The 24,983-nt window shown below is 32.7% G+C and overlaps 3 protein-coding genes across 4 annotated transcripts; 1 reads left to right on the forward strand and 2 right to left on the reverse strand.

Annotated features, from left to right (window-relative positions):
- Positions 1-1,981: 1,981 nt before the first annotated feature.
- LOC115967753 (polcalcin Ole e 3) lies at positions 1,982-2,542 on the forward strand. The gene has a single exon (XM_031086887.1). The coding sequence runs from the start codon at positions 2,042-2,044 to the stop codon at positions 2,294-2,296; it is 255 nt and encodes an 84-aa protein (XP_030942747.1). The 5' UTR covers positions 1,982-2,041; the 3' UTR covers positions 2,297-2,542.
- Positions 2,543-3,035: 493 nt separating this feature from the next.
- LOC115967748 (probable serine/threonine-protein kinase PBL25) lies at positions 3,036-7,742 on the reverse strand. Its single transcript, XM_031086878.1, has 6 exons — positions 6,887-7,742; positions 6,541-6,798; positions 6,280-6,455; positions 6,090-6,169; positions 5,820-5,967; positions 3,036-3,662 (listed from the first exon to the last, which is right to left on the reverse strand). Exons 1-6 carry the CDS (start codon positions 7,404-7,406, stop codon positions 3,309-3,311), a joined length of 1,536 nt encoding a protein of 511 aa, XP_030942738.1. The 5' UTR covers positions 7,407-7,742; the 3' UTR covers positions 3,036-3,308.
- A 10,769-nt stretch (positions 7,743-18,511) lies between these two features.
- LOC115969362 (F-box/kelch-repeat protein At3g23880-like) lies at positions 18,512-23,499 on the reverse strand. Of its 2 annotated transcripts, XM_031088989.1 has the most exons (5): positions 23,325-23,498; positions 22,002-23,205; positions 20,753-20,854; positions 19,985-20,074; positions 18,512-18,794 (listed from the first exon to the last, which is right to left on the reverse strand). In XM_031088989.1, exons 2-4 carry the CDS (start codon positions 23,189-23,191, stop codon positions 20,041-20,043), a joined length of 1,326 nt encoding a protein of 441 aa, XP_030944849.1. In that variant the 5' UTR covers positions 23,192-23,205; positions 23,325-23,498; the 3' UTR covers positions 18,512-18,794; positions 19,985-20,040. The 2 variants fall into 2 exon arrangements, with proteins under 2 accessions (XP_030944849.1, XP_030944850.1); XM_031088990.1 differs by lacking the exon at positions 20,753-20,854 and having other exon boundaries at positions 22,002-23,499.
- Between the last annotated feature and the right edge of the window lie 1,484 nt (positions 23,500-24,983).

Here is a 24,983-nt window from a genome sequence, read left to right on the forward strand (position 1 = left end):
ATTCTCTCTCTACAATCTCTGTTCAATAGCTGTCAAAGTAAAACGGATAATTTAATCAATGATGTCCCAATTTTCTCTATTTTGTTACTTTCCATAGTAATGGAAATGAATAACAGCGATAAACAAAATTCATAAATTTGAGACTTTAATTTGTCAATTAAAAGCTTACAATATAATATGAAATATGATATAAATTATTAGTGACTTTATGTATTTCACTCTAAATAATAATAAATTAACAATGGATGATTTTGTTTCTGCATCCTAAGCTGACAAGAACATAATCCAAGCCATTCCATCTCTCCCACCATTCATCGTATAACTGATATAGGGTGTGTTTGGATAGAACTTATTTTGTTGAAACTGAAAAGAGAAAACTGAAAACACTGTAGCAAAATAATTTTTAAATGTGTGAATAGTACCGTGAGACCCATTTTTAATGAAAAAGTTGCTGAAAAGTGTAATTTGTGGGTCCATGAACAGTACATATGTATACTGTTCACTACAGAAAGTCAACATTTGCGGTTACTGTTTAATGAACAGTAACCGCATTACTCCAAAACAAAACGCGTGAAAAAAAAAAAAAAAAAAAAAAAAAAAAACCAGAAACGCAGGAACAAGAAACACAACGCAAGTCGAACAAGAGGGGCATTTGCCCCCCCTTGCCCCCCCCCCCCCCCCTGGAGTGAATCTTGGAGTGTATGTTGGAGTGCAAGTAAAAACGAAAGGGAGAGGGTGAGTTTTGGAGTGCAAGTTGGAGTAAAAAAGAAAGGTGCTTTACGTGAAAAGCATTCTGCCAAAAGCATATGCGTGACCCTTCGGAGGTTTATGGACTTTCAATTTCGCTCTCCGGAGGTTTAGGGACTTTCAATTCCGTGCCAAGATGCGCGGAAAAAAAAATTAAAAAAAAAAAAAAAAAAAGGAGTCCAGTCAGCAATACCATTAATAGTGGTATTTTGACCATATGAAGCAACATTGTGCGGGATGGTTGCTGAATAGTGTTGAGCAGGGGCATCATTCTGACGAAGGGATGGAGCGGTAGATGATTCCTCATTTAGTTTTTTCAAAATGTTCTCAACAATTTCCTCTATAAAGTCTGACTCTGGCCTGCAATTGGAAGTGTAACCACAGTTATATTTTTTAAAGAATAGAAGTTAGTGAACCAAAAGATCATACAATAAGAGGAAATGAGCCATGAAAATAGAATGAAATGCAAAAATCTTATTGTTTATTCATTGAAATTTAATTGATTAACAGTATTTACATGGCAATGAACGAACTAATTCAAAGTAACAGCTATAGATAATAACTATTTAAAAAAAAAATGATTTGATTGTAGTTTTACAATTTCTTAATATATTATGAAAACCCAATTAATTAAATATTCAATATATTTAAGTATATTTATTTTCTTGGTAGTGTTTTTACTTTTTATGTAAAATAGCAAATTAAATTATATTTTAATTAAAATTTAATATACATAAGGTAATATGTTTGTTTTAAAATTTGATAATATCAAATTATAGAAAAATCTTGATAAATTAAAAATTAAAAAAAAAATTCAAGATTATAATATCAATATGAAAATATGGATGTTTACAATATAAATAGTAAAAACATAAAACTAAAAAATATTGGCTTTGAATTGAAAAGGAAATCAACTACTATAGAACTGAGCATTCTTATCATCCAAACATATTCACAACAATTTGTGATTAGAAGTAGCATGTGTTATCTAAGTGGTGAACTTGTACCAATAGAAATAAGAGCACCCCGTCCCCAATTACAACCCCTCTATCCAAACAGACCCATAATCTCATTGTTTCTTTTTACCTTAATTTGGCAAACCGTTGGAACTTAGGAAGTTACATTCTTTAGGTGATCCAATCCTTACGCTAAATCCCCTAGCTTCATGGACTACCTTGCCTTTTGGAAAACCATCTCTTTAAAATCTTAATGCTCCAAACTATACTCTCACACATTCAATTGTAAACCAACCCCCCCAAGCAAATTTAGAAAACTATCACAACCACAATACACAATGGCTGATAATGCACAGGTCAAGGCTGAACATGAACGCATTTTCAAGAGGTTTGACGCCAATGGCGATGGAAAAATCTCTTCAGTGGAGCTCGGGGATGCCCTCAAAGCACTTGGCTCAGTCACAGCCGAGGAGGTGATACGTATGATGACCGAGATTGATACCGATGGTGATGGGTTCATTTCATTCCAAGAGTTCACTGCATTTGCATCTGCCAATAGTGGCTTAATGAAGGATGTTGCTAAGATATTTTAATGTGTCTCTTTTCATATATTTTTTTCCTCCCATATATTTTATATGTGATTCATTTTCATGACACTACGAGAGCCATAAGGAGGCTATTTGGATGTTTATCAAGATAGAATTGTTTTTATAGTTGAACGAACCTACTTATTCAAATATAAATACATTATTCGTTTTCTTAAACAAGTGGTTCTTGGCCAAAGTAGACTTTTTCTTTCCTTGGTAAGCTACACTATATGGAAATATTTTATAAATTGTGTGCATGTACGTCAAAGAAAAAGAAATAATAGAAAACTACCTTTGGACTCATTTGCTAGACTGGTCTTCCTCTGTAGTAGACATCTCTCCCTACTTCATCAGAATATCCTCATTTTATCTTTGTTTTTATTCTTCAAATTAGTCATGTATGATCTAATGCATTTGCCTTCCATGCGTAAGACGTAATTATTTTATTTTTTGTTTTGTTTATTTACAGTTGACCTGATGTTAGCCATTGTTTGCGAAAATGACAGCATACTGTGCTTCTGAATGATTCCTCTCTGTTACCAAATAATGAATATTAACATATCTCCATTATCTACAAAGTACAAAACCCTTTTCATGTTCCATTGTCTAATGCCTTTGCAAGTTTCAGGCTTCCAGATTAAGTCTTAAATCTTACATAATTTATTTTCTTAGTTGAAACAAGTTTCTGAATAATTATCTACCCATGCAGGACCATCTAAAACATGTCACAAATATATCAATCATAGACAAAACATTCCGAGTACCAATTATGCAACCACGTTTCAAAATTCTTGTGAATTGAGGTTCATGGGAACTCTGGACTTGAAAATCTATTACACTTTTCCCTCTGAGAATAGGGGCAGGTAAAATGAAAGATATGTACACACCAACCGTTCGTTAGAATCCTATACCTATACACAAATTCAACAATTTTCCAATTCTAATTTCTAGCACTCTCATCAAGCAAAGCAACATAAAAATTAATGGGAAATTTCCAGAATGTGCAATTAATAATGCTTCAACGACAGAAAAAGTTATCGTCGTCCTCAAACTCAGAAACTCCTAGCATTGCCAAAGCTAAGTGACTCCTCATCTCACTGTTTGTTTGTTGTAAGTGAGAATAACAATCAATAACGCATCCATTTCCCAGAAAACCAGACTTCTTTCTTTTAGAGACAACGGGTGATTCTTCACCTTTTAATATTGCAACAACCTCACCAATGCCTGGCCTCCGAGATTCTTCGTTAGTTATGCAGGAAGCTGCAGCTTCAATCATCTGTGCAATTTTATCTGAATTTTTCAAAGTACATTTGAGCCGTGGATCAAGCAACTCTTCAATGGCTCCTTTCCCTTTCTGCAAAAGGGGTTTTGCCTGCAAAAACAGTACCAAGTTTATCATTTCCAATCTTCACTTTTCACAAGTGTATCAAGCAGAGACATAACAATAAGCACTTAAATGCCCCACCCCACAAAAATTAAACACCCCCAAAGATGTGGCAAACCCTTTTGCAAGCGAATAATACCTTAAACAGAGATATACTGCCTATAAAAACATAGAGTTGTTTAAATTTATATCTTCGTGTTTAAACAGTGAGTTAAATTTCATAGAAATTATGCTCATGCACTATATTCATCGAAAAAGATCTATTAAAGTTGAGTTCTTTTTTTTTTTTTGCGACAGTAAGTTTTTAAGGGGTACTAGCCCCCAGAATCGAACACCTTGAGCCAAGGAGCTTGTGGTTACTGAAGTAGAGCTTCATAGCAATTGAGAAACAACCATTCAGTCAGTCAATCTAGATAAAGTCATAAGTTTTAAGTGAAGAAAGCTCTGTAATCACAATTGGTTCATGCTCGCCACATCATTTTATTCTCAGATTTATCCTAGTCGACTTTCAAAAGTAATATGTTTATATATTCTGACCCCCACAGCATAAATGCCATGGAAATCAAAAGCAAACGTAAGCGATACTCCTAGATTGGATGCTTTATAAAGTTTTTGGAGACATTGTTCTCATACATGGTTTCTAGATGCAAACACTAGTCAGTGGCTTAATTGTTAGGAGACGCACAATTTATACTTCACTCTCCTTTTTTAACTCCAATCTGGATTTGAACCCATAACATCCAACCTATAATGCCACAAGGCCAAGAAACCCATGGATTTTCACTTCATCAAATTCCATAACCTCAAGACAGAGGCTTCATTTGTTCCAAGAGAATAATAATAAAGTATAGAGAATGCTTCAGAGTTGTCCGATGGAATATTGATCCTTATATGTTTTGTACATCAAATCATTTTAGTACATTACCCATGCAAATATAGCCAGTCTATAAATCTCATAAATAAATGAAGGAAGATGCAAATACTAATAAATTTGACAACTTTATAAGTTTATGATATCTAGTCCAGTAAAAAATTTAGTACGATACAAATTTCTAAATCTAAAATTCAAGATCTCGTTAATTCTAATGTGAAAACTACATTGTGTTAGTCTTATGTCATAATTTGTTTGAAGCATGAAAGCTGTGTAGTTTAAATGTTAAAAACACTTCCTAGTCTTTCAGGAATCTATAAGGCACTATTCATGAAGAAGCTAAATAGTTTTGAGCTATACAAGTTAAAATAACATAATTTTAGGTTACACCAATTACAAACATTCAAGTGCAGTTAGAACAAACTTTAGGTTACCGAAATAAAAGATCAGCTTGTTTTAAAGAAAGCCTTATATTCCGTATAAATGGTGCCATCACTAAAACTAAAACTGTACAATGTGGGTATCTCTGGGATTCTACAATACAGAACAGATGGAATCTTTGCGTCTGTGTGGACTTTAAAGGAACACCAAAACTTTTTTGCTTTAATATACAAAATTCAAGGTGCAGCACCAACTAATCAGGCAGCGCACAAATAATCCCATACTCTTAGTCATGAAAATACTTCTTATGAAATTTAGGGGCTGTTTGGATTTCAAAAAATGCTCACTCATCACTCAAATATCATCACTTGTCACTCTATAACTCATCACTTATCATTGAAAATACCACAATTTCCTAAGGTGGCATGTTTGGCACTTGTTTCCAACTTTGATAACTCAAAAAATTTTACTTTTTGTGGGACCCACAGATTGACTTGGTTCAACTTTTACTTCTTATTTCTCTATACATGTAGGTCATATATGGTGTGCACCATTTATGTTGGTCACATATGCGTGCAACCTTAAAACAAAGAAAAAAATGTTGAACCTATCACAATAACAAAACGCTACTCAAAATCGACCAATGAATTAGATTATCTAATACGTCAGAAACCAATGCAGTGTTTTGACACCATTGCTAAAAAAAAAAAAAAAACCTTTATCAATTAAATGGCCCACATGATTAAATCAATATATCTATTGGTCATTTGGGCTATTGTCACAATTAGCTATTAGGAAAACTTCCTTTTCCCCACATCAGAAAAATAGGGGACACTCACTGTAACCATCACAAAGTCAAAGGCAACTATAAAAGAAATTGAACTTTAACCTACCCATAGGACCAAATTCTCTTCCCCCGGAGGCCTTCTCGCTTCGATTGGCTTCCGGCCAGTTATGAGTTCCAGTAGAACCACTCCAAAAGCATATACATCGGTTTTATCAGATACTTTCCCATGCTGGAAGTACTCAGGAGCCAAGTAACTGTGCATATGGTATCAATTCAGTTAATGGAGAGAAAACAAGACTTCATGTAATAATCAACCAAAAAGATTTCCTTTCTTTATGCTTTTAGAACATTATAATAAGTTTCCTAGATAACATACCCAAATGTTCCTTTGACAGTTTTGCAAAGGAAAGGAACTGAAGGTGCAGAAGTCCATGTAGCTAATCCAAAATCACATAACTGTAAACACCATTAACACATATAACAATCCATCAGAATGAATTGAACTTACCATAGAACAAATTGAGTGTGAAACCAACATGAAATTTAAAAGAAAATAGCCCTTTTACCTTGGCTATCTTCTTTGAAGAAAGGAGAATATTAGAGGGCTTAATGTCTCTATGAACAACACATCTCTCAGTTCCATTATGTAGATATGCTATTGCCTCTGCAATCCCTATGGCAACCTTATACCTCACAGACCATGGAAGTGAAGAACCACCTTTCACACCCTTCTTCTTCTTCCCTGCCAACGTGTATGTCACATAATCAATTCAAGCTCATCAAATCCAAATCAAATTCCCAATAAAAATACAAATATAAGAACATACCATGCAAATGGCGCTCTAAGCTTCCACCAGAGACAAACTTATAGACTAAGAAAAGACCCTCTTCTGGATCAATACAAAAACCCACAAGAGGAACAACATTTGGGTTGTGAAGAGAGCTAGCAATCATCAATTCTCTACAGAATGCCTTTGCAGCCTCCTTATCTTCCTTGTCCAATTTCTTAATTGCCACAGCTGTCCTCAAAACCCCAACTTTCCCCCTAAAAACACAGCTCAAAGCCCCTCTTCCCAAAACTCTGCCTACCCATTACAACAAAATCAATCAGAAATCTCATACAATACAACATAAAGCAAATTTGATTGAAACAAAAGAAACCCATTTAAGTACCTTTGGAGAAATTGCGAGTAGCCGAAAGAATTTCACCATAGCTGAATCTGATAAGAGTATTGGCCACAGGTGATATGCTTCTCTCCAATGACTCAATTCTTCTCCACTTAAGCTCTTTAGCTCGAGACTCAGTCATTCCATTATCCAAATTCACCATTAAAACAGTAGCAGCAGTTGAAGAATTCATGTTCAACGACTCAAGCTCAACCTGAGAGCAAAAACTGAACCTGAAAGATGAGTGCACAGATTGTGGGTCAGCATTTGTCAACTCTGCCCCACACCCACCAGACTCTGCTAGCAACCATGCCTTGTTGTGTTCCAAATTCTTGTTCCCACCATTGCTGTTGAGAATGTCAGCTTGGCTCTGGTTCTTGCTAGAGATTCTCCTCAGGCGAGCCGGGAACACACAGGATAACCCAAGTTGCCAAAACATCTTTCTCAGTATGGACTTGACTTTGGACTCGTTATAGTCAGAGTAGTCCTCACTAGAGCTAGTGCTAGTGCCTTGATAAAAACCCATTTTTTTTATATTTGAAGCAGATCTCAAATCTCAATGAGAGGAGCACGGAAACCCAGAAACCAATTGGGAAAAGAAAGATTAAAGAAAAAAAAGGTGAAAGCTGACTGCTTTGCTTGCAGGGTGGGAGAGAATATCAAGAGAGATGTGTATTTGGTATAGGCTATATGTATGTATATAAAAATGGAATTTTGGTTAAAGAAATGTTACATGGTAGTGGGAGAACAAGAAAATGTAGGGTGGAGGGGTGTATAGACTATGGTCCCCAAAGAAGATTTCATACGAAAGACAAGGAATGGTTTATTACTTAATACATATATTATATGGGTTTGGTTTGTGGGTGGTGCAATTATTCTTAAGGTAAGTTGATTCTTTTAGAGAGAGAGAGAGAGAGTGAGATTCTTAAATCATAATGTTAATGGTAAAGTGGACAAAGAGTAACCCACAAAATGGTACCACTTGTGCATAATTTGGATGGTGACAGAGGAAGGAGAGAGAGTTGTGGGGGCTACCCAAGTTTAGGGAAAAGGAGAAGCTTGAAGCTTTTTTGGGATTTTCTTGCAAGATTGAATTATGAGATTGATATTAGTATTACTCAATAATCACCAAGGAGGAGAGAGATGAGTAAGGATTTTTCATTTTTATGGTACATAAAGGAGGTGGTGGCCTATGTTTATGATGATGGGAGGAGGAAAAGGTGAGGTTGTGCCTTTGGGAGATTTTTTTAGAGAATAAGTAGATAACTAGTACAAAAATTATACTAAGATGACTATGTAGTTTGGTGACTAGCCACCGCCATCCAACCCCCCAACAACCCCCCCTCTTGAGTCTTAACAGCTTGGCTTAGCCTTTGTAAGCTTGGAAAATGAGCCCTTTTGATAATTGACCTTCTTCACAAACCCATAGTTCTTGATTTCCTAGAGCTTTAAATTTAAACAGCAATCAAAATTCGATTTGTTGTGCCCAAATATGTGTATCAAATTTGTCAATTCAACTACAAAGTTATGTTCCAAGGACATGTTTGGTATAATAGGTCTGGTAATAGAATGATTATTGATGATTAAATACTATCCAGTTATTTAACTTCTTAAAAAAAAAAACTATTATTTAAATTGAGGAATAACTATTCCTTTTCCAAAAGGACTGTAATAGACCTTCCTTAATATGTGTAACAAATTGTAAAATTTTCAAAAAAAAAAAAATCCCTAAAAAAAAAAAATTCTAAAATTAATACATTTCCAAAATTCTAAAAATTATATGCATCACCTTTTACAAACTTTCCATATTTAAAGATTACTATTGCTATCAAAAATTTCATTCCGTGTATGAGACGTGTTCCAATTAATATTGTATTCAATCTTTCAGATTTATTCTGATTATTACACAATTTAATTAATATTCCGATTTTAATTTGATCATATCTCAACTCTAGTTATATTTGAATACATCTAATCCTGATTGTATCTAACAATTACAATATGCAGATAGGAAGAGTGATGTTAAGAATACTAAAAAATTTACCACCCAAATCTTACAAATTGATGTGTACACCAATCACAAAAAATAATTTAGACATTTATATATTATATTATTGAAATAGCATAAATTACATTCATTATCACATTGGTAGGGCCCTTAGGCCTAGAAGTTCATTATCTACCTATATATTGGGCCTATGGCTCAAGCTGAGGACAAGTATCTGCTCGAAAAGGAGAAGTCTTCATCAAAGAAGGCTATGTTGATGAAATAAAGGTGGGATTTGGTCGTAATAGCTCAAGAGAGTATTCCGAGGATGAAGGAGTCCTCGGCTAGATAAGACCGAGGTCCTAAGAGATGGTTTATCAATAAGGGTGACAATCCCAGAAATTCAGTTGAAGCAAACAAGCATTGCATGGACATCAAATAAGGAGAAGTCCCAAAATATCTTAGAAGAAAACTGCTGCCTCCGCATTAAATGCACTGCAGCTAATTCTCTGACCGTATTAATGTGGAGGTGATGCCTGAATAGTGGATTTCAGCCTTACAACTATTGCATGAGGACTTATGGGGAGTGCGGATGGGATAAGTATCCAAATGAGCCGTCTAGAATGCACGTGGAAGGTGGAAATGCAAGGGGAGGACAATTTAAGATGAGAAAGAGGGAGTAAGATAGGAGGATCGAAAAATTCATGAAAGAAACACTGTAGCAATATGTAATCAAACTTGTAACGTTACTTAAGAACTATACATAAGAACCAGGGTCCTCGGACTCTGCCGAGGATGTTTATTCTCCACATTACAGTTGTCTATTTTCATCTTTTTGTCATTAAACCTATCTAACTTGTTATTCGATCAACCCAAGCCCAGTTTTTCTAACCCATTCTCTACAAATTCATTATTTTGGGTTTTTTGGGCCTAAGTTCATCCACGTGTTGGGCTAGGAATTCAAATCGGGTCCTTACAACATCAATATAAAATCAATTATAGCAAAATTTATAATAGTTCAGCATTTTTTGTGGAGTAAAAACAAGCACACATTACATTCTTGCTATTAATCACTAACTGATGTTCCTTGGGCATGTAAAAATACAAGCTCTTGAGGGATGGGGGGCCAAAAGACATGATTCAAATCTCTAGGAAAAAACTTCACATACATATACTTAGAATCTTAAATTAAATAAGAGTATAATTTTTTATCTCATATAAATAAATAAATAAATGGCAGGATCATATTCACATCAATCATTTCTTTTTTACTTCCTTATTGTACTTATTTGATAATTTGTAACATATTTAGAAAATTTAAATTAGTATGTTTCTCTAAACTTTCTAACAAAAAAAAATATATTATTTTTGCAATATAAAATTAGAGGAAATTTAAAATTAAAAAAAAAAAAAAAAAAAAAAAAAACTTATTGCCATTTTGAGCTTCAATAGATCTAATTGTCTTCATTTTTTTTGATTTCGTCCTTTTCAACTCTCATCTTTTGTCCTTTTCACCAGATCTAACTATCTTACGGTGCTCATGTACCTCCCATTCCCCCCCCCCCCCCCCCCCCCCCAAAATACAGATCTTAATTTTTTTAATACCAGAGTTCATAATTCATAAATAATGGTGCATACAACATAATCAACTTTGCCTTTTAAACCCCCTCAAAAAAAAAATTCCTTTTAAATATTTATTAATTTTTTTAATAAATATTTTCATCTTTTAAACTCTAATCAATGTACAAGAATTGTCTAGTTTGATATTATACATATATGGGCAAGATTTAAGTACAATACTTAAGGGTTGTTTCTTAGATTCCACTTTTAAGATTTTACCATATGGATTTTTTCTCATGAGATAGAAGTATATTTTTTAGTTAAGTAGCCACAAGGTAGAATCTTAAGAAAGGAACCTAAGGAACAATAACTAAGGTATTGTACCTAAGTTTTATCCAACATGTATATACATATCATTTCAATATTAGACACGAGCCTAGAAATATACCACTAAAGGTTATGTTAGAAAAAGGAGTAGAATTTTAAACGAATTGACCCAAGCCGAGCCGATTATTAAAAATTTATTGTTGTTCATTTAATTTTATTTCAAACACTAGTTGAGTTTGAGCGTATCATCAAACTAGATTACATGTTTAATCTTAGTTCATTTTCTTGTTAAACAAGCTCAATCTTATTCACAAGATACTTAATCAAGTTTTTCTTTACTATATATAACAAACACTACGAATAAAATGTTTTACACAATCACAAATTAAAACTTTTCTAATACTTATTAATGCCTAAATTATAGCTGAAATTATATTAATTGAGTTAATTTACGTTTATGAAATGGTAAAAATTAGGTTCATCAACCTTATATATAAAAAATTAATATACTAAAATATTGTTTTCGTCCCTAAATTTTTTTTTCAAAAAAATCATCTCTAAATTATTGAAAATATTCTACTTTCTAACCACTTGGGTCGTTCACTAATTTTTATTTTAATAATTTAACAATTAAGGGAGAAGTGAGTTAATCCCATATCGGAAAATAAGTGTGAATTAAAGAAATTTAAAATATGTGTTGTATATCCAAGAGTTAGGTCATTTTTTATATACACCACTGTCAGTTTTTTTAAGACCTTCTTCCATCTCCCTATATATGTGTGTTAAAATACTTTAGTATTCTTTAAAAAAAATTAAAAAAATAGGGGGAGCTAGATGTGATTTCAACTCTAAACATGTTACACAAAAACACAAGAAAGAATCACTTAACCGATGTTACCTAAGCCGTATTCAAATAAGGATCTTCCTAAGTTGATTCCTAGAGTAGACATACAAACATAACGAGTGGCGAACGTATTAAAGTAAAAGATATAGAATTCAAATCTTGAAAACAAACCAAATAAATTCAAATTGAGACAAACAAGAAAGTTGATTAGATGGAGAATATTTCATCAAGTCACTACTTAAGTACTTATTAAAGTGCCTTATTAATGAAAGACTAAGTTTGATCCAGATTAGATTATCAAAAAAAAATAAAAAGTTTGATCCAGATTATGCTAAGGGGCCAATTCCATTTAAAGGAAAAGAAGGAATTCATATGAAATGATCATATCTCCAAAAAAGAAAGAGTCATATCAAATTCAAATCTAAAAAAGAAAAGAGAATATATTGGTAATTTTAATAGCAATCATAGGACTGGAGTGCAAGTGTTGAATTAAAATCAATCATGTGACTGATCACCGATTAGACATTCAAAAAAAGTTTTTTTTTTTTTTTTTTTTTGGATAAGATTAGACATTCAATTAATTGGGCAACAATAGAAGTTGGGCAGATTCAGTGGGGGAAGCCACGTTATGAGTTGGGGCCTCATCACCCCCCTCAAAATTTTGATGATTTTTTTTTTTTTTTGGGTATATATAAAACATTTTTTTAAAAAAGATTTTAAAAATTGAGCCTCCAAAATCTGAGCACCCCCCCCCCCTTCCCCCTCATCCCAAAAAAAAATACCTCTAGAAAAACTCTCTCTCTCTCTCTCTCTCATCTAAATTGAATTTCAATTCGAGTTTAATTGTGCTTCATGTGTCACGTTTAATTTTTAATTTTTATGCTAAGTGAATTATTGAGTGTAAAAGTCAAAGAATACAAATGCAATTAAATTCTAAATTGAATTTCAATTGTAATCCAATTTTGTGCCATGTGTCCATCTAATTTTTTAATTTTTATGACAAGTGAATTATTGGAAGACTTAGACTCCCTCTCTTTTAATTAGTCTATCCCAACTAGCAACTATCCGACTCAAAAACTTAACAAAAACAAAATAAAAAATAAAAAATCTTAATCAGCCCAGTATTATAGTACTAATATTAAATGTTTTAAATGGTAAATATTTCGTATTTAGAACACTAAATACCAAAAACAATACTGTACAAGACATTTCAAACGTTATATTAAAGTAGCAAAAGTAAGTTTTGGTTTGTGAATATATATATATATATATATATATATATATTGCAACAGTTGATGCTTTTAAGAAACAATATCATTTTGCATTTTTTTCTTTGTTGGTAAATGATTTGCATCTTAATGTATTAAAAAACAATGATTTTGTATATTAATCTTGGTTGATAGTTTGTTAGTACTATATGGATACCTATTTAGATCTTGGTTGATAGTTTGTGGGTAAATTGATGGCCACATATTTTATATTATTAACTATTTAATTAAAGTTTTCTCAAGATGTTATCTTCTCAATAAGTAGAATTAGAGCATGTAGTTTTGTAGATTTTTTTTTTTTTCTTCTTTGATTTGTGGAATTTGAACTTGGGTATAATTCTCATCATATTTCAATTTTTAATTAAAAATAAAAATAAAAACAAAACGAGAGAGGATTCATGATCCATGCTTCAAAATTGTGAGTGTAATTTAAAATTTTATTTTTAAGACTGTAGGGTTAGTAATAATAGGGAATATGCGACATTAATTAATGCCCAACATTGTTAATGTATAACATATTTCATGAGCTAAAGCTCAAGCCAAGCTCAGCTAGCTGTAGGTTAGACTATTTATTGGCAACCATTAATAATCACAAAAAGGACCCAATTTGGTACCAGTGATGTAGATGGTGGCCAAAATATTGGGTGATAATGAGGGCTCTGGTATGGTTGGTCACTTCTAACTTCTAATAATTAGTTGTCAAAACACAAGAGAATTAATTGGATAATCATGCATGAATGCTCTTGCACGTGTAGTAGAATTAGGTGCTCAAAACGGACCTACCAAGAATAATGATCATCTTTAAAACTATAAAACTGTGTCTATAATAATACTCCTCTTTCAAGGTACAAAATCAAGAATAGATACACGGCACATATTCAATGGTTGTGTTACTTAATTCCAATTAGGTGAGAGAGAAAGAGAGTGCAAGTTTTTTTTTTTTTTTTTGGTTCAGAGAATGCTATATTAAAGAATTTTCTGTTTTTGTTTTAAGTAAACGTTAATTGTGGAATAAAAAAAACATTAATTGTTCATCTACCTAGCAAAAAAAAGATCAACAACAATTCTAACTTTATTTTAAAAATCTTTTCCTTTTATTGCAATTGGTTTGGATTTTTCTATTAACTCTTCTGGACATTTTTAATACAAATTCAATACCAGCAGCTGGTTAAGGTGTGCGGCCAAAATCATGGCTCTTTTTTTTTTTCTTTCTTTTCTTTAATTTTATTTTTTTGGGTTAACAGTATAAGGATTTTTTTTAGTTGAATAGTTGGGTGGAGAAGGTTTTGAATTTTAAATGTTTTCGTTAAAAAAACTAAAAGATGTTAGTTGAGCTATATGAATTTTGCAGTGTTTTGACTATTTAGTTCGTGGTAAAAAATACTCAGATCACATGATTGTGCCATGAATCCAACTCTTATATAGTAAAGTTAAAAGAAAAAAATTTGAAAGAAATTTTATTTAAAAAAGCAAAACTATAAACAACATTGTTTTTGTGGCCTTGATGGAAAATTCTTTAAAGGCAATGAATGTAAAGATCATATTTATAACAAATGTGAACTTTAATGACAAAATCGACCAAAAAAAGTTAAAAACAAAAACGTCAATTTATCTAAACTTTTACCATTTTAGTCTAAAAATTAAAAAAAGAAAGAAAGAAACTACCTTGGGCTTCTTGGTGGTGTTTAGAATTACAATTAGGATTTTGATTTAATGAATAGATAAACAGAAGAAAAAAAAAAAAAAAAAAAAAAAGGCATAATAGGTCAAAACTGTGTATATATTAATGGTTAAGGCCGAGGATAAATCGACCAGAAAGAATGGAAGGAAATGTCTTTTTGGGACAAAGTAGCAGATACAGTATCAACGTTGGTTGGGTGCTTCCTTGCCCGCTGACATAACAGTTTCCAAATCTTGTAAATGTTAAACCAGTCTGCTAGCTTCTAAGATCTTTAGTAATGAATCTGTGTTGAACAAAAAAAATGTAAATAATTGCTTTCATAACAAATTACCCATTAAATTATGGGTTTCATTTAACTCTTTCACGTCGTTGAATAAAATATTTGAAATTTTAAATTGATAATGAAGAGTAATTATTACAAAGAGAATGTCGTAAATTTTTTTTTTTTTTTTTAAGATGTCCCAAATAAGTATTCATTTTTTAAAAGAAAAACATTACTCTCTTTATTTTTTTTATTTTAAAAAATTCATTAAAGCTCGTGCCCATCTCTATAATACCAAGTAAGCATTATTTTAGTAAGCAATATTTTAAGGTGCCATTTTGAACCCAAGACTAATTTTGAGATGCACAAAGCATTCTTTTTTATCTATGAGAAATGCTAGCAAATACTTTTAGAATATTGGTTAACAATCCATTATAAGAAAGTTTTGACGTCACTTTATGAGAAATAAAAAAAGCTGTAAAAATATTAATTGTTTTTTTTTTTCTATAAAAACTTTTTTTAACTGAATTGTTAACCAATGCTCTAAAGACGCTCGTTAGCATAACTCTTTATTTATTTATCTTCTTATACGTGTCTAATTATACTTGTGTCGTTTAGCAAAATTGGAGTAATAGTACGGTTATGCTTAATGCTTGAGCAACCTCTTACACTAGCCTATGCAATTCCAGTACATAGAATTGTACATATTCCAAAAAATAAAATTTAAAATGTTATCCTATATATATATATATATATATTTTTTTTTTTTAAGAAAGTTTTAACCTATGGCGTCCACTCTTGATAGCTCTTTATCATTAAACCAATACATCAATTAGTTTTTGGTGTAAGCGAAGATTGACCTTAAGATCTCTTATTCAATCATCAGAAACTTTATCAGTTGAGTTAACTAAAATCCACTTATGTTTTTTTTTTTTTTTTTTTTTTTGGTGAATAAGTTCTTTATTGATTGTGTAAGAGAACAGAACAAAAGGACCTGGACCTGGGCCATCTCCTTCCTATATATGCCAGTTGAGATGTAGCGACTTGTGTAAAATATGCTAGTCCAGGAATAAAGCAAGTATATTATTAGTGGTAGTTTTAATTCCCTTTTAACAATTGCCCAAATTCCTTCTGCCCCTTTAGAGCAACACCACTGAATGTGGACCATGTACTATAGGGAGTTTGAGTTTCTATGATTCTTCTTCTATTATCAGGAGAAAAAAAGGCCTATGATTCTCCAACGCTAGCCGATGCATTTGACCTCAAAGCACAATTATGGAGATGCTTTAATCCAATTGATTATTTCCTGTTTAAAATTCCTAGATTAAAAAAAAAAATTTAAATATATTAGAATTGTCTACTTTGACTCAAGCATATGATGTGCTTATGGTTCAAAAATTGTTTTGGGACTGACTTAATGATTTTTATGTTCCCTATACAGTGGATCACACCCATGTTAGAACAATAGAACCACCGTTTTTTCTCTTTTTATTTTATTGGGCTCCGATTTTGATTAGGTTCATTTTTTTTAAAAATAACTATAAAGCACAAAATCATTAAAACACTTAATGGAGTGAGGGAGAACATATTACAACGAACAAACCACCTATTTACAGAAGCATATTTAGATGTGACCTTACCTTTTTTATCTTGAGCCACCATAGCCAATGTTGTGAATTTATCCGTATTAGTCCCATCAACATTCACTATTTTTGTTGTGGGAGGTTTCCATTGGATTTTTTTTTTTTTATTATAAAATTCAATCAATTGAAGAAGAAAGGAGGAACACTAGTGAATTTTTTGTCTAGAAACTTGGACTTGAGACTGTGCTGTCACCTTTTTCTTCATATGAGCAACAAAGTTCTTGAGATTCCAAATGACCTCAAGAATTAAAACCATAAACAAGGTATACCGATGAGAAATGAGAATCTTCCTTTGCCCACTGAGAATGTACCATTAACTGCATTGGAGGATCTAAGAAAAGTCTTACTGTGTTTTGATGGTTGGATATTGTCATACTACCAGTCCTGATTAATTAGAGCAACCATAATTTGACACTGCCACAATTAAGGAGAGTCAAATGATCACTTAGTATTGCTACATATTATTCTATCTTTTAACTTTTTTTTTTTTTTTTTTAAATTACTACATATTGATATTATTCAAATTCTCACTCCTCCAACTATCAAATTACCAAAAAAAAAAAAAGTCACAACAAAGCAATGTTGCAAATAGGGCTTTTCGAATTCCTCCCATTTCCCTCAGTTGAACTCGCTCAAATTTTCTTTTTTTTTTACAAGATAGAATTTTTACTCTAACTTAATCTAAGTGTATATATGTGTGAAGCTCCTTTTTGGAGACTTAACTTCGGTCTTTGCCCCCCACACTCCACAAGCATTTATACTTGTGGAATGACCACCACACCAAGGGTGCGCGGTAATACTAAAATCTTTTTTTATTATTTATAATTTGATAATTACAATAGGAAATAGATGATTAATTCCTAGATGTCTTAAAAATATTAGAAGACACCAGCGCTAATTAAGTTACAAGGCCTAAGATGAATTTACTAAAATTCTAAAATACTAATAGTATGCTAGTTTGATCCATGGGTAAATCAAAAATCATATATTTAAAGGCAAAACGCTGGTCCTAAACCTAGTCTGTTGGTCATAAACCTAGTCTATGAGTTATTTTGGTCATTAAAGTTAAAAACAATCAATTTTAGTCTTATAGATAACGAGTTCAACTAAAGATTGATATGTCATCACTTCATATTAGACACATTAGGGACTAAAAGTGATTATTATAAGTTCGTTAGGAATAGAACAATCAAGTTGTTAGAGATTAAATGCAACTAATTTAAATTTCAGAGAGTGAAATTGATTATGTACTAAAGTTTAGGAACCAACAATTTATTTTTTTTTCCTAAAATAAATTACTTCAATTTACATAGTGATGCAAATTGCGTAAAACCAAACTTTTATGAAAACTAAAAACTATAAATAGTATATTACCATAAATAATGGAAGTCGTTTAAATTTCTTAAAATTTTGGTATTTAGTTTTATTAGTGTGGTATTCTAAATTTCTTAAAACTTTAGTATTATAGTTTTATTTAGAGCAAAGTATGCTAATAATTTTATATAAGCATCAGGAGGTGAGAATTGATTTTGTAAGCATGGGGAGGAGTTGAAGTCAAAGTCTCTTCATTTGAGGCCTATTGATAAATTCCCCAGAGAAAATGTGAGAAGTGTAGGCTTTGTTTATATCTGGGGATATAACCACAACACATCACAGTACATTATTGTTTGCAAAAAGGAGGTCTGATACTTGTTCTCACTTAATATTGAGTTGTCTTTTTGCATTGATTAGAATTTTTACCCAATCATTTATCATTGAGAATTTGCCACACATTATCGAGCAATTGATGAAAACAAATTTAAAGTTACATGGCAACTGGTTGTGTTCATTCCATAGATACCTACCATTATTAGATGGTAAAAATACACCCCCTCCTTCCTATCATCTTAAATGTAAATATCCTAAGATTAAAAAAACAAATTTAAAGATAGTTTCCATAGAAACTTGTAACCCCATTACATAGATATAACCGTTATCTAGTTCATTCACTATAAAGAAGAAATTTAACACACTAAGATGGAAGAAATTTGACACGCGAATACATGTGCGCAAACACACACAATGCAAGCATGGCAGACGGTTTAGCACTAAATCATTTTTATAAACACACTGAAACCAAACTAAATATCATCCAGAATTACAGACATAAGAGTGGTGTAGCCCAAATGAGTTTTAACAAAGTAAATTCACATAATAACTACTACAATCCATTTTGACATAAAAACTAATGCCAATACTAAGAAACTAAACCCCATCAAAACGCTTTGTTGAATCTTTTCTTTCCCTGAGTTAAAGTTTGTTAATTACGTATAACACATCATCAAGCATGATTTCAAAAGGTCCTGCAAGAATTTAAAAACTGTAAGAGAATTCTTGTTCATGATTTAACATAAGAAGATAAAATAATACTAATCAGTCTAGTCATCATATAGAAAAATAAACACTAAGATTTGTGGCTTTGAGATATACAAATTAAGAGATACTCCCAGCCTTTACCACATGAACATGTGCAACAATGGGGATGGGAGACTGGGGCAAATGATCTATGAAGGTTCCCATGACAACAATTATATAATAAGAAGATATCTTGCTACTTAACTAAGGACAATTGTAAAGAGAAGACTGTGTTCCAAAAGAAAATACGGGAGTAGAAATATTGCAAAGTTCATAGTAATAGAAAGAACACAAATACGATATGAAATCAACTGTTAATTACAACAAAAACAAATAATTTCAAAGCTAAAGCCAACTAGATAACCACAAATCACTATTATGACTATGAGACAAGGTTTGTATCACCCATCAACAATTGAACACTTAAGGATGTACAATCAAAAAGGGGTGGGAAAAAAACCCCTTAACTAGCATCCAGAGATGTACAGTCTCCTTCTGTGCAGGGTGTTGTCCCTTGCTCAACAATAATTGATCACTTGTGTTCTCTTCATTCATAACATCAATGTCCTCTTTCTCTAAGAGAAATATTTTAACCATTCTCTGAGGGATAACTTTGATCTAAAGAACCAAGCAAGAACATTGTCACAGTATATGATGAAAAGATTTTCAGCTTATAAATCACATAAGAAAAGTTGCCAACTTAGCTTCTTGGTAGATTTTTTTTTGGAAGTGGTGTTAGGATTTTGGATTGAGTTTCACCTTCACAAGGGATGAGAGGAATGTCTATAAGGATTGATTTTTCCATCAACATGTTTTCATTTATAGAAAAAGAAAAGGCTAAAAAGATGCTAACTACCATGAACTTCCAGAATGATCCCTTCCAAGTAAGGGAATATATTCATCAGTGAGCACAGTGGAGCAAAAACTCTTGTATGCTTGCATAGAAGAAGATTATCACACAAATTTAGTGCTTATACACATTTAAAGAAACATTAATGACCAAATGTTGTAAGATGAAGACAATACACACAGAGCACTGGCAAGCATCTTCATCCCAATGCAAGCATGGCAGACATGTCTCAAAAAGAGTTACTATTATTATTTTCCTAAACACTGGAAATCCTATGTTTGAACTCACCAAGTTAGGCCACTCCATATCTAAGGAAAAGTATCAATGCCGTCCCAGAGAAAGCCTTATGAATTCCTACCTCCAAGGTTGCTGCCTTTCCTGTACATAGAAAGAAGGCCTTCAATTTAATGTTTCAAGTGAGGGCATTTGATCAACAAGTCCATCTGGTTTTGTCTCTTAAACTTGCTATCATTGCAGGATATTAACATAAAATTCAAATTTTATGTGCAATACAAACGACTAGAAAAATAAAATTAAACTTATGTTGCCATTTTTTTGTTGTTGACAATTTGATAGTTATACTGTTAAAGATGGGGAAGGGGGAATTTAAACCCTGGTTCTTCTAGGTGACATGTGTTGCGGTTTAAATGTATCCAGCAAAGCCCTTATTAGATGGTGAAATGTAATATGCAATCCCACCCTATCAATGTAAATATCCTAACATTAAAGAACAGGTTTATAAGTAGTTTCCATAAATACCTTTACACCCATTACATAGGCATAACCGCTATCTAGTTGACTGAGAAAGCATAAATTTAACACACACACATGATGCAAGCATGACAGACACTGTTTTGCATCTACTTCATACAATTGTGTAATAGAAAATACTAACTCATTCACAAAAGATGACGAGAGGGAAAAGAAAAACAATGGAAGGAAACGGAGTCAACAAAACAATACATCTAAGAATTTTTATTTTATTGGGTTAAAAATACTCAAATCAAGCCAAGGAACGAAAGATAAAAAAATATTAGTTCAAGAAGGGGATTATACCTGTGTTTGGAGAGTTTGGACCAAGAGCGATTCTGTGTTTTGCATCTCAAGAAGAACCGGAACCTATGGATCTTATATAACATTGGTCCACAAATCTGTTTTCTGCAATTACATTTTTATTTTTAATTTATATTTACTTATCCGGGGGAAGGGAGGGAAAAAAAGAAGAAGAAGAGGAGGATTATAAAAAAGTCATTTTCAATTCTTAACCACCCAAAGGTTAGGAACCTGATGTGTAACTAAAAATTAAGAAGTTGATGCATTGGGGTGATTGTTCAGAGGTAACACTAAGCTGAAATTCAAAGTTAGTAGTATTATGATATGTACTTGCTGTGCTATGTTGGGATGCATGTCTTACAGGTTAGTATACGTGCAAATGTACAGGTGTTAAAGAAGTCAAGTGATAAGCTGTTACTTGTAGAAACAATGATGTCAGCTGGTTGTTGTTAGGGGTGTTTGATGTAGTCAGTTAGTTGTTACAGCTGATTAAGTAGTTAACAATTGATCTGCTCAATTGTATTGTTGTATTATGATCAATTGATGAATAAACCAGTTTTACCTTTTAGTCTTTCATTCTCTCTCTCACATCTTAGGAAGCAATGCTACCCTCGAATCTAGCCATCGCCTTAATTTTCATACTCTTAACTACCCAATATCCAAGATCCTAACACCAAAGCTAGCAATGACAACTGGTGAGCTGCCTTCTCAATGAACATGGCTCTATGGGAATGTTTGCAGTAAGAAGATAGGCATCTAAGGCAGTAGAAGATATAAAATGTACAAGCATTATCTTTAGCATATACAGATCATAATTGATAAATTAAGAAATTTTTTAATAATCCCAGGAGAACACAAAGAACATTTAGTATGATTGTGAAAACATGAAGTTAAAAGAGGCCACCGTAACATTATCAAGAAAGAATAATTTGAGTACATCTATCTTTATAATGTTATAAGTGGCAGGAAACATGATACTCACACAGTCCATATATCTTCAATCAATTGATAAATAAGCATGCTAAAAGTTCATAACCAACACAAACCACTTTGTTTTCTCAATATAACCGAAAACAACCACAACTTTGATCAGCTATCTATTCTAAATATAAAGCCACTCAATTAAGGTAATCAATCAACAATAAGAATTTATAGAATCACATTCATATCGAACTCATAATCAAAGCTAGGTATATATGAAGAACAAAATGGAAAACCATAAAAATAAGCTTGACAATAAAATTTATCTTGCCTGTTGTTGTTCCTCTTTCTTTTCTGTCTTTTCCTTTGTTGGTTGGGTTTGTCAAGTAAAACTAGGCTCTCAACATAAGAATCAACAAAAGTATATGCATATCCACGAATTCTAAGATCTTTAAACTCTTTGGTCTTAAGGTCCCGTGAGCCGAGGTATCCTCCATACATTTCCAGAATAACCTCACCACTCTTCCTAAAACCCTTAGGTATACAAGACCTTGGTATGCCCTCTATGAAAACTAAATCAGACAAACTTATAATTTTGGTCCATGATGATGCATCCGCATAGTCTTTCATCACCCATATACGCAGACGGTTAATAGAAAACCCCTGTTGAAACAGGGCAAGGGAATTCCCATACGCTGAAATAGATACGCTCACCCAATACTCATCTCCATTTTGACCTGAAAGTTTCGGCAGTGCTATCTCACGGAAGACCTCTTCCCCCAAATCAAACACCATAACAAAATTAAGAAATTTGTTCCCAGTCTTCGTTAAAGCAACCCAATGCAGAGCCCCATTGACAAAAGCCTCCGGCTTACGACCACGTGCAGCACCTATAGGAGGCGAAGCAGTAAGCATTCTCCATTTTCCTGTGGAGAGTGAGTAAACCTCCACCTCCGGTGGAGACTTACCCTCTTGGCCTTTTTCTTCAAGAGTCACCAACCTCACCACCTTATAGTCATCGGTTTTGGAATCAAATCCAAACCCAACAGAGGCGTCAAAGGCGTCATGTGAAAAGCAGGTGATATTGGGTTTAGGAAGTTTGACAAACTTTCTAACACAAGGGTTCCAGAGAAAGAACTTATGGTGCCCATATAAATCATCAGCAAGGAAGATGAGGCCATTACAAGTACCCACTACAAGAAATATTCCATCATAGCTTTGACCTTGAAAAGGGAAGTCATCAAACCTGGTGTACTCATTGAAATCTTGGTTATCAAAATGCAAAACGTAATGTTCATTTTCCAAAGAGCAGTGCCTGAAGAGGAGTAGGGGGTGTTTGTTGTTATTGTTGTTGGAGGAGTGGTGGAGATGGTTGGAAATGAAGGTTGGGTTTTGGATGAGAGATTTCCATGTTTTGCAGACTGCTGTGCATGTTACTATGGATTTTATAGGTAGGCGAACGAAAACATTGGTCAGGATTTCATGAGGTAGAGAGTCCAACATAGATAAATTGTCTGACATTGCTTTCCTTCAACCTTGAAAAACAGTGAAAATGGGTACTGAATCGACAAATGACAAGGAACCCAGATTTTTGTTTTTCGTTTTTAGTAGGAAAGTGCGAGAAACAAAAAATGAGAGTAAGAGAGAAACTCACTCAGGAGAAAATGGAGAGCGAGTCGACCCGGCGAGTTGGATGGGATGTAAATCCCTATCGTCTAAAAACAGAACCAGGCCACAACCCACACGCCGATCTGACCCACGAAACCCAGCAAACAGAACCGAACCACAACCCAGCAAGACAGACGGAGAAACCATAGAGAAAAAGAAAAGAAATGATTTAAATATTCCATCAGTGTGAACGCACAAATAAATTTTTTTTTTTTTTTTTTGGGTACATATGAAATTACGGTCAAATTGAAAATAAATTTCAATTGACCAATAAAATAGAGCCCCTATCTCAGTAAAACATTTCTAGCCTCCTTCACAACTCAGCAACCCAGAGAGAGAGAGAGAGAGAGAGCACCTAATCATCACATAATAAAAATAATGTAAGTGAGCACCTAATCATCACATAATAAAAATAATGTAAGTGATTAACCTTGATAAACATGATGTTGTGCCATTTATAACTAGTCATGTTAATATTAATAATTGTGAAAAAAATTGTGTACCTAATATTACTCTATTTATTATCACAAGGTCCCACACATAATAAAAATAATGTAAGTGATTAACCTTGATAAACACGATGTTGCGCCATTTATAACTAGTCATGTTAATATTAATAATTGTGAAAAAAATTGTGTACCTAATATTACTCTATTTATTATCACAAGGTCCCATACTTTGACATGTAAACCTTTCTTCTTTCATTTTTTACCAAATTATAATAGAGATCCTGAATATATACTATACCTCATATAGCCATTGGCAACATAAAAACTTAAAAACAAGGCATTAAGCTAGTAAAATTGTGTGATTATATGGTAATACATATACCAGTTTGAATAAAGGGTGCATCAACTTGAACAACTTCAAAACTATACAACATGCATCAAAGCTCCTAGAATATGTACGTTGCAATATTTCAAAGTTAAATCCATAACAATTTGTTTGTAGTTGTATAGATATGACACAATAAAGCTCATTGTTGTTGTTGAAGGGAGAGAAGGAGATGAGGAATTTGAAGATTGATTCATACCAATTGTTGTAATTATTGTGTGAGGGGCAAACAAGTTTGAAGAGAGAAAGAGGGTCACAAGCCGACAACTAGAGAAAATACAATGGATCCATCTTTTATAGTTATTTTGTAATTTTATTAAAGAAAAATGCAAAAACACCCTGTGATCAAATTGATCATTGTACTTCTAATTCGAAATTTTACCTCTTGTCAAGAGTGTTAAGTGCTATAATTTACTCTTTTTTATTAGAAGTACTAAAAGTTTGTTTGAATATCACTTATTTGCTGAAAATTGAAAACTTATTGCTGAAAACACTATAACAAAATAATTTTTAAATATGAATAGTGTCATGTAAGACCAGTTTTTAAGTTTTTTTTATTGAATTCCGTACTTGCGAGTCCCATGAACAGTGCATGGGACCCACCATTTTTCAGCAAAACGTAGAAACGCGCACTGAGATTCAAATTCCCCTCCTTATTATTGTATTATTGAATAATAATAATAATAATAATAATAATAATAATAATAATAATAATTGTATGGGTATTGGGCCTAGGAGCTCATTATCTATGTGTATATTGGGCCTGAGGCCCAAGCCGAGGATGAAAGGTTATCCAAGGAGGAGTAAACAT

The sequence above is a fragment of the Quercus lobata genome, chromosome 11 (assembly GCF_001633185.2).
Source record: "Quercus lobata isolate SW786 chromosome 11, ValleyOak3.0 Primary Assembly, whole genome shotgun sequence".
Classification (NCBI taxonomy): domain Eukaryota; kingdom Viridiplantae; phylum Streptophyta; class Magnoliopsida; order Fagales; family Fagaceae; genus Quercus; species Quercus lobata.